Source organism: Mesitornis unicolor, unplaced genomic scaffold, assembly GCF_000695765.1.
Source record: "Mesitornis unicolor isolate BGI_N332 unplaced genomic scaffold, ASM69576v1 scaffold7554, whole genome shotgun sequence".
Classification (NCBI taxonomy): domain Eukaryota; kingdom Metazoa; phylum Chordata; class Aves; order Mesitornithiformes; family Mesitornithidae; genus Mesitornis; species Mesitornis unicolor.
In genome coordinates, this window is record NW_010179512.1 from 74,516 (window position 1) to 84,933 (window position 10,418).

A 10,418-nucleotide genomic window follows, 5' to 3' on the forward strand; every position below is an offset into this window, starting at 1 on the left:
AGCTCTGACTTAGTGAGCATTAAGTGGCAGAAGCTATTAGGGTTTTGGGTTTTGTTTTGGTTTTTGTTGTTGTTGGTTTGGGTTTTTTACATTTTACAGGTTATACTGATACTGCATTTCTCTAAGGCCAATCTAATGCATTATCTTGCCTCTATATTGTAAGTTGAAGGCAGAAGAAGGAATGCAGTCTGAAGTATATACCTCTTCATTTAAAAAAAAAAAATACTTGTCTTTCTGCCTGACCTAGGATAATGGGGGATTTGGAACTTTTAAGAAATTCATTGCTCTGTTCTTAGCAGTCCCAAGTATTTAAAATGTGCAGTTTCCAGGAAGACACTGCTTTGCACATATAAGCATTAGTTGAATTGTTCAAAACAGTTGTGCAATACTGATCTGAAAGAATACCTATGAGATGTGCTTTTAATTTAAGATACTTTTTTTTCTGTGCACCTTTCTACAGTACCTGATTTTCTACTAACATGTCTTGGTACAGCTATCACATTTCTTAGAAATGCTTCCCCTTACCCTATTTTTAGGACAGCTTATGCTGCCCATTTATCTCAGGACCTTTTTTACATTAAGAATAAACCTAGATTTAAAAAAAAACCAAACAAACTAGTAGGTAAAGTTCAGGTAGTTCAATATAGTGTCACCAATTATATCTGTGCATTTGACAGTGTCAGGAAAAGATAATTAAGGATATGGTGTCAATATTTCAACAATGGCAACTATGTGTTGTGAATATTTATTCTGTTCTAGCCAGTTTCTGAAACAGTTGGTCATAAATAAACATGAGCAAGTTGGTGCTATGAAATTGGAAGTCAATTAATGAAATTTGTCATGCATAGTAGCAGTTGAGACTTGAGTCAGTCTGCATCAATCTTTCTACTACTCACCATTTTCTGATGTTATGAATTAGGATAAACACATATGATAATAATTATCAAGCACAACAGTTCTTTCCTTAAGCTAGAACTTGTGAAAACTGAACTGTAAAATGTTTATTTGGAGGAAGCCAGGTGATTTATTCAATAGCAGCACCAAAATGAAGAAACTTGGATGCTTTTCCAACTCTGGACTGAAATATCCCCTATACTGACGAAGTCACAACTTGGAAGACTGAAGTGGAAATGTTTTATTGGGGAAAGGGTCACACTCTTTGGTTTCTATCTGACAGATTTGTTTGCTTGTGTGTTTTTGTTGGTGGGGAGGGTGGGGTTTGATGGGTTGTTTGGAGGGAAGGGGGTGTTGGGGTTGGTTTTTAGTTTTGGAGTTTTAGTTGTGAGGGTTTTTGTTTGGTTTGGTTGGTTTTTGTTGTTTTTTTTGAGGGGAGGTTTGTTGTAGTTTTTTTTCCCTTGAGTGCTACAGTATCTCTCCAGTTTCATTGTTTCTGTCACCCAAAGAGGTCATGTAACTCAAAAATTGAAATCTAAAATTAACCTGAGTAAGCCTGAAATTCAGCTTTTGATTGCTGAGAGCTCTATAGGTGTAAAAGACAGCTAAATTCCACAGATACCATCTACAATAACAACTACTAATGAAAAGGTGTGGGTCTGTAAAGATGAGTTTACTGTGAAACAGTCTTCCGGTTGGTTCAGTGCTATTGAACTTAAGATCTACAAGGAGCTTTTTTTTCAAGATTGCTGGCAAGTTTTGTCAATGCTCTGGTGCCCTGACCTTTTGAGGAGGATGTGGAGGAATGACCCGTTCCAGTAAAATTAGGAGGGGTTGGCTCAAGTGTCCTAACTTCATTTTCAGATGGTTGAAAGCTGCTTGTCTTCTGAATTCTGAGACCCAAGTTATAAATGGCTTCTTGAACTTTGTATATTGCATCTGTGAAAATGATCTGATGACTGTAGTGTGACCCTTCTCTGATCACTCCTGCAACTAAAACCATTGAAATGTTGCCTTACAGCAACGTTTGTATTTATGTATTAGTCATTCTGCTGTATTTTCTGGTTTTTTCTCAGTTTCTCAAGCAAGACCACCTCCAAACCAGAAAAAAGGTGAGTCAATTTTAGTTACACAGTCCTTTTCATTTTTGTGCGAGTTGTGCACGCTCTGTTTTTTGCTGGAGCCACAAGCAAACAAGCAGTGGAATGCAGCTGGCATTCCATTTTGCTAAATATGGATCCTACCCCTATTTAAGGACCCATGATACAGGAATGTGCTTCTTTTGGTGAAAGAAAACCTTCCGTTTAGAAATTATTTGCTACAATTTTCCATGAATATTGTTTCCATTATTTTGATTGTTAAGCAAGAGGTTTGTTTTTTCTGTACAGTTCCCTCAATTAAAAAGAGCGGGGGGAAACCATCAACCAAAACCACAACAAGAAAAGAAAAGCAGGCAAATGTAACTTCTTTATCTTTACAGGATCTCGAACTCCCATAATCATTATTCCAGCAGCCACGACCTCTTTAATAACGATGCTTAATGCAAAGGACCTTCTGCAAGATCTGAAGTAAGCTGATTAGAACATACTGTATAAAAAACTGTTTTCAGATATATAGGTGTACTAGCAGCAAATTAGTAATTAAGTAAGAGGGACTGTCTACTGGTTAGTGACAAGCTAGTTTTACAGACCTGAATATAAAAGAAATGAATGCCTCTTGAATAGTAGGGATAAAGCAAAAACTTATTTTTCAGAGTATTTGCACAGTTGTGACTTGTGGGCCAAACGGTCAGATTGAGAAGCAAGACCTGCAGTACCTTTTCTGGTGTCTGTAGTGGTTTTCTTTTATGTAACATAAATGCATACATGTGCAACTGATCAACAAACCCTTACCAATGGGAGTAGAGAAGATGAGCAAAGGCAACATACTCATGGAGCTCAGAAAGGACTTTGGGAAATGACCACAGTTACAAGGGAGAAGGGGATTGGAGGATGGGTTTTGTTTTAGATAAACAGCTGTATCAGCTGAGCAGGTCAGCTGGGTGTGTAAGTAATTTTTTTTTTAATGTTTGCATACAACAGAAATAAGAATAAGACATTGTCATTCAGTGCTGATGCAAATTCATTCAGGGAAATATTAATGAGTTGCTAAGATGTTTGTTGCATCACACATCTGATTCTAAGATTTAATTCATTATGGCTGAATGCAATCAACACTGCAATCAACACTTTTCTTCATGGTAACATAAAATTCACTGTTATGGTAAAACAAACAAACAAAAACCAAACAAAAAAACCCCGAAACATCTTTCTGCTTGTCCAACGCACCAAGCTATTTAGAGCTGCCTATCTGTTAATGCCAGTTAATTTTTCTGGAACAGGCAGTGATTTTCACAGAGAAATACACTGTTATAGATGGTATGTTCAAAAAACGAAGAGCTCTTCTTTCTTCCACCTTCAGCACTTTGCTTGTCCTTTATGAAACTGTACACAGCTTTTCTTCAAAACAGGCTGTCCTTGTGGTGCTACAGCTGTCACTGGAGTTGCCCTAAATTTTTTTTAAACTGTGCTGTGAGATACCAGGTACCTTCTGATCTCCAGCTATTTCTAGTTCATAGATAACTGCCACATATCATCAAAGATGCAGTAAGTGTACTGGACTCTTGGTGCCTCTTCCCAAATATTTAATCAGAGAAAAGGCTGGCTTTTAACATTATAGTTTAATGTGCAAGCAATTACTGGACTGATATAATTATGTTGACAGAGAATGCTGCTTGTTTATGTGAGGTTTTATGTTTAGGAAAAAATTCAAGCCCTGGATTTTACATCGATGTAATTTGTCACTTTCTGGTGCAGGAATAGCTATAATGGAATAAATTACCTATATGTCATGTCTAAGTGTACCTTTGCTAGGAGGCTTGCACTGTTTTCAGCTCCACTGGGGTAGCACTACCGTCAGCTTCTCAAGATCTACCCCAAGAGGAGGCTGGTCATTAGAGTGCAAAGAACATGTTCCAGAATTAAAAATGAAATTACGTTTAGGGGGTCAAAGGAGGACGCTGATGTAGTTAACAAATATGAAAGAGAAAGTGAAGCAGCAAGGTCTGTCAATGAATCAGAAGTGTAATAGCAGAATTCAGAAAAGCAAAATATTAATTTAGCCACGACAGTTCTGGCACTCTTAGAGAAAATATGCCACCTGGCCTGTATTTTCTTGCATTTGAAGTTATTGAAGTAGTTTGTTTAGGAATGGCTGCAGGGTTTGTTTTTACTGTTTGGGTATGCAGAGCGTAGAACTGGCCTTGGTGTAGAGTTTGATTGATAGATACGTGATAGTTTTCCAAGGAAAGAAGACTCATCTGATTTCTGCCTCTAAGTCAATGCCTTCTTTAACTCATTCCCTGCTTTCAGCTAAGTTTGCTGGAAGAATAGAAATCTGGGAGACACATGTCATTGCCAGAACTTAGAGAATAAGGAAATATTGTCCAGATAGAAAAGACACTCAAATTAATACCCCTTACCCCTGGAGCTGAAAGAGTAAGTGCTATTCCAGGGGACACTGCTAAGAAATGTGGGAGAACCCTTGGAGAATGAGACCCCTAAACTGTTAAGGTGCAGAAACTGTGATACACGTGTGACACAGGCTCTGCACAGGGCAGCTTTCTTCCATGCCGCATACCTGAGGCAGCACATCTGTGAAGTGTGTGATAATAAAGAATGAGTGTGTGGGCTTCATAAATAAAACCAGCTTTTGCGATTCCCTTCATTCAAGTGTTTCTTAAAACAAAATAAGGAACAAAGTTAGCTGAAATCGTAGTTAGAGATCGAACCACTGCTTAAAATCAAAACTTTGTCATAGCTGGGAATCCTTGTCTTCTGGGATAGTTGTTGTCTAGGATGCTGGACTTACATTGTAAGTAACTGGACTGCAAAACATTGTCACTTTGAATATGAGAAAAAGTAATTGCAGCATTATTGGCAGATATTTTAGGTTGGTTGTTGTAAAATAAACAGGACAGTGTTCATCCACTACCATGATAGACATCAAATACGTCCAGGGCTGGAAGAAACTTATTAATGACACCAACATTTTTAGTAACCCTTTTCATAGCTCTGTAGTATGTTGGGATTTTTTCCTTGACAAATTTGGCAGATATTCGTATGATGCTTAGCATGTTTAATTCATCACTGTTATCTCTTTTGAGGCAGAGAGTATGGAAAGCAGGAAAGCTATCCTAAGTAGAATGAAATAATATAATGATAAACCAAAAGCGTGTTACTGGTTTAAAGTATTTTTTTTTTGTTTAAGATATCTGATTTGTCTGTTGGATATATTTGTCGCAAATTGGGTTTTGTAGGGGGATTTTTCTATATCTAATTGTAATATATACAATTCACATGGTGTATAATATGCAAATATCCTTGATAAGCTTTTTTAGAAAGGTTATTTTTCTAATGAGCCAAGTTCAAGATAGAAATGAAGATTTTTCTAAATTATTAAAAAGATATGATTTCATTTAAAATCAGAATGCAGTACTTCATGTTGTAAAGCTTCTTAAAAATATTTCATATAATGTACTTCATTCTTACTATCTGAATGCAGCACTGGATATCATAATTACTGTGTAAAATCTGGCTTTCCAGACTAAGTATTTGAGAATATCTGCAGTTAGGCTTTTCAGAGGCAATGCTTTTGCTTTACATGGAACAAGAGCGAGGCAGGAATTCCATCAGGCAGATGTAAATGATTAGATTACTATTATCTATTTTGATTATGATGATGCTGTTACTCATAACATGTTCCACCATATGTGGCCAGGGAACTCACTGAGATTTATCCAGCTTTGACATTGAGTAAAGGTTCTGAAAGATTCAGGGATGATGTATTACCAAAAAAAGCTTTGTTCCCTTGCAAAAATAGGTGTATGAAGCTTTTGATACTGCAATCTAACAAAAACTTTGAGGGGGTTGTAAAAACAAATCTCCAGTTCTAAACACATTCAGACGTATGTTATGATAATCCTGGTTACTGTTCACCCAGCACTGGAGTTACCTTATTCTGTGTGCATGTTTCAGTATGCCTGAGCTGGGGTCAAAGTGCTGACCTGACCCCACAGTGCAAGTGTTTTAAAGTTAAGGCTGCCGTTTGATGTGAATTCAGAGCTTAGGCATGGGCAGCGCTGGCGGTTCAGTTACCAATTACCTCCCATAATTTGATCGTGTTCAATCACTTACTTGTTACCTTAGGAAAGGGACCTGCTCTCTTTGTAGAGTAAGAGAGTGCACCAGGTTTTTGGGGGAATAATGATTTTGGCAATTAACAGTGAGAGAATTGAGTGTTACTAATTTCCTAGTAGGGGTATGAAAATGGATTCTAAGTAGCTACAGGATTTTTTATATACTTTTTTTTTTTTACTAGAGAATAGTAATCTGGAGAAGTGGCAAAAAAATATAAGATCCTGCACAGTCAGGTTTCAGAACACATTTGTAGTGTATTGGATGGTTAAAAAGGTGTCAAGTACAAATGCATAGTTAAGCCACCAGCTATAGTATTATGACAAATAATTCCCGAGAGAAGATGGGGATTTTTGCTGTTTCCTTTAATACTCATTTTTCTTCAGCTTGTCCTTTATGTCCAGGTAGTGAGGGAGTAGGTCCTGATTATAGTTATAATCATACAGTAATTTCTATTGATTCTCAATTCTTGAGCACATGGCTTCTATTATACTTACTGAATCAATGGTTCCTGGAAATGCAAGCATATATTTCATAAACTTTCTGTAAACTATCATTTATTGCCGTGCTCTGTGTGTACATACATGCAGCCATTTCCTTCTGTGCTTTCTTTATGGCAATCATCTTCTTTACTGTTGCTTGTGAATTTGCTCATTGGTATTTTGTCTTCAGACAGTTCAGATAACAAGGTACTTGATACCTGGAGAAATGTATTCAAAAACATTTAGATTTTTACTGTAAATAAGATTGAAGCTATTGTAGTCCAAAAGATACATAACTAAAAGACAACTGAATGGTGGCTTAATGGCTGTAACACAGTTTTCTAGCCAACTGAAATGGAGAGAAACTGTCAGTAAACTAGTGTTGAAATGAATTCTTAAACACAGAAGCCTTTAAAGCCAAAAGTAGAATTGAGAATGCCTGTTTCAGCTAAATCTGAGGCATCTCAGTTATACTGGTGAAATTGTTAAATTTTTGTAGAAAAGCAATATTGCTTCTTACTGTGCACGTTTGTCTAATTTGGCAGGGGTGGTAAGGTTTCCTGTTACCATTTAAAATGCGTTTACTTTGTCACATTTACAAATTAAATCAAAACTGTGACCTTTTAGATTATTTTATTACCACTGTAATGTTCGTGTGGCTGCTTGGTTTTCATTTGCATGTTCTGCAAGAGTTTGCTCTCATTCAGAGCATGGGACATGTAATACAGAATGAAATTCTCAAGCTTTCCACCATTTTAGGTGATCCTGGCTTTTCACATAGACCTTGCCACTTGGGTAAAGGTTGGTTGAGGTTGGTTGGTTTGTTTTTATTTTGTAATTTTAAATTTATTTTTAAAAACCCCACCCAACATTTTATTTCTATCTTTCCAGCCTAGATTCCTTAGTTCTGATGGGTGAGGAGGGACTCACGAGTGATTAAAAGATCAAGACCACCAAGCAAAGCCTCATTTTAAGTTATAAAATACAGGGGGTTTTTATCATTTAGTACTGGCAAAGCAAAGCCTGCACAAGTTCGCAGGACAGGCCGTTAGGTATGTTCATGGTAAAAGTTGTCCCTCATTTAAAGTTTTGAAATTACTAACCTGAGTAGAAATAGTTAATTCTGATGTCACATTTGGTAGCTTTTTCCAAAGTAGAACTGTTGAACACTTCTCTGTGTATCACAGAATTGTATGTGTCAGTTGGTTATGGTAGGTAAAATAAATGTAAATATTACCTTTTTTCTAATTACTTCAATTACCAGTGAAATGACTGTCTTAACAGGCTTTTCTGTAATAGTCTAGGTGGCCTAAGTGTACTTTTCCCCAGTGTATGCTGTAGAGCTTTTTGTCTGTTTTCTTTAGATTTGTGGTGTTTTGCATGTGCTAGAAAGATGAGCATAATTTAATTTATAGCTTATCATTTAACATCTGTAATGTTTTTTCTGAATTTGCAATACTAGTGAGCTTTAATTCATAGTCATTTGCAGGTTTGGGTTTTTTACTTTTATTTTTTCCAGTGCAGTTGTATGCATTTGGACATACACTTCAGAAATCAGTTGTGACTTTGGTTTTGAAACACTGCTAGATCATGAAGAGTGTAAGGGGGCTTCCTCTGTTTATGTTAGGAAAGCAAAAATAGTTTTGCTTCAAGGTTTTTTGGCCACTTTCATATGCTGCACTAAAACATGTTCGTTTGGGGTTTTTTCCCTAAAAAGCCATTTTCTCATTGGATATGTTAGCAAAAACTAGTAGTTTCAAGTTGATGGAATAATGAACTTTTCATCATATTTCTTTTTCTGTTCCTTTATTCTATTTTTCCAGCAATAAAAAGTGCAGTCTGCCTGTTTTAAAGCACATTCAAATTGGTTTTTAGTATTCAAATAGAAATAGGTTGAAGAGAACAAATAGAAATGGTGCAAACAATTTAACTGAAAAATGTAGTAAACTTTTTAAAAGCACCATCTGTACTATAATGAAGAGAAATCTTACCAATTATGTAGAGCACTGTGGTTTTAAAATGTAGCATCCATCAGCATCCTGATAACTTTTGCAGTTAAGTGAAACATAGTGTTTCTTTTTATCAGAATTTTTGGAAATGAAAAGACAGCAGCAAACAGTATTAGCAGTGCAGCTGGGTGGTTCTGAATAAAATATTAGGAGAGTGTAGGTTTGAGCTCTGCTCTTCCACTGGCCAGGTGGGTGATGCTGGTCACACCAGCTTACCTTTCTGTGACATAGTTTTAGTTCTATACATTATTTTGTTATCTTTCCTTTTGACAAATCCACTGAGATTAATCAGTAAAAAGGCTTATGCTATTCTCACATTTATTATATCAATTTGAGAACTGTTCTGTGTATTTTATTATCACCATAAAGAAGAGACTCTTGAAGTGGAATTGCACTTTTTTTTAAGATGGGGAACTGAAAAAATCTGTAATTCACTTGGGGGTTGGTTGCATCTTAAGCATTTATTTTTGTCATATAGAGATGATATAAGACAGGAGGATCACATCCTTATTTTCCAAATGCTTAATCTATCAGAGAAGCTATTCTGAAAAAAAATCCAGAATAGTTGTGTCATACATCATAGTAACAAGATGAATCATTAGTAATGTAAAACCACCATCATCCAAAAAAAACCCAACCTCATTCAAAAACCTTTTTGACTCAAAGTCCCAGCTTTCTTGAGAAAACATAAATCCAGTGGCTCCAAGAGCAAGAGCTCTAAAATGTTTCCCCATCTACCAGTATAGGTTGGGGACTGACCTGTTGGGGAGCAGCACAGCAGAAAAGGACCTGGGGGTGTTGGTGGCCAGCAGGATGACCATGAGCCAGCACTGTGCCCTTGCGGCCAAGAAGGCCAATGGCATCCTGGGGTGTATCAGGAGGGGGGTGGTTGTAGGTCAGAGAGGTTCTCCTTCCCCTCTACTCTGCCCTGGTGAGACCGCATCTGGAATATTGTGTTCAATTCTGGGTCCCTCAGTTCAAGAAGGACAGGGAGTTGCTTGAAAGAGTCCAGTGCAGAGCCACAAAGATGATTAAGGGAGTGGAGCATCTCCCTTCTGAGGAGCGGCTGAGGGAGCTGGGTCTCTTCAGCTTGGAGAAGAGGAGACTGAGGGGTGACCTCATTAATGTTTATAAATTTGTAAAGGGCGAGTGTCAGGAGGAAGGAGCCAGGCTCTTCTCAGTGATGTCCAATGACAGGACAAGGGGCAGTGGGTGCAAGCTGGAGCATAGGAGGTTCAATCTGAACATGAAGAAAAACTTTACTGTGAGGGTGCCAGAGCACTGGACCAGGCTGCCCAGAGAGGCTGTGGAGTCTCCTTCTCTGGAGACATTCAAAACCCGCCTGGACACGTTCCTGTGTGACCTGGTCTGGGTGATCCTGCTTTGACAAGGGGATTGGACTGGATGAGCTTTCCAGGCCCCTTCCAACTCCTAATGTTCTGTGATTCTGTGAAAATCTGCTCCAGGAAGGAGGGGTTTCTTAGCGTCCAAGCTTCCCTGTGGTCACTGCAATTGAGTTACAGCCATTCAGCAGGTTGTGGTCTGGCTTCTCGTCTGCAAATGTATTGGGTAAGGTCGGCAAGGAATGCCATGAGTCTATAAGAACAGGTCTGGCTGTAGTTTCGAGTGGCAGAGGACCTTTTAGGATTAATTTTTATCATAAGGGCTTATTAAATATTCTTACGGTTTTTGCTGTTCTGAATGAGTAGTGATGGGGGCTTGGCATAGTGAAAATGAGGTGGCTTCAGTGACTGTTGCCAATAATGCAACGTTCTGATGAAGTTGTTACTTTTCCTGCT

The 10,418-nt window shown here is 37.7% G+C and overlaps 1 protein-coding gene across 1 annotated transcript in view; it reads left to right on the forward strand.

Moving 5' to 3' along the window:
• The window catches only part of LOC104539321 (parafibromin), a gene marked incomplete at its 5' end in the record, with an annotated part of 86,012 nt that overhangs the window by 66,346 nt on the left and 9,248 nt on the right, over positions 1 to 10,418 (forward strand). The window contains 2 exons of the mRNA XM_010182814.1: positions 1,971 to 2,006; positions 2,375 to 2,462. Coding sequence (XP_010181116.1) covers positions 1,971 to 2,006; positions 2,375 to 2,462 — 124 coding nt within the window. The remainder of the gene's footprint in view (positions 1 to 1,970; positions 2,007 to 2,374; positions 2,463 to 10,418) is intronic.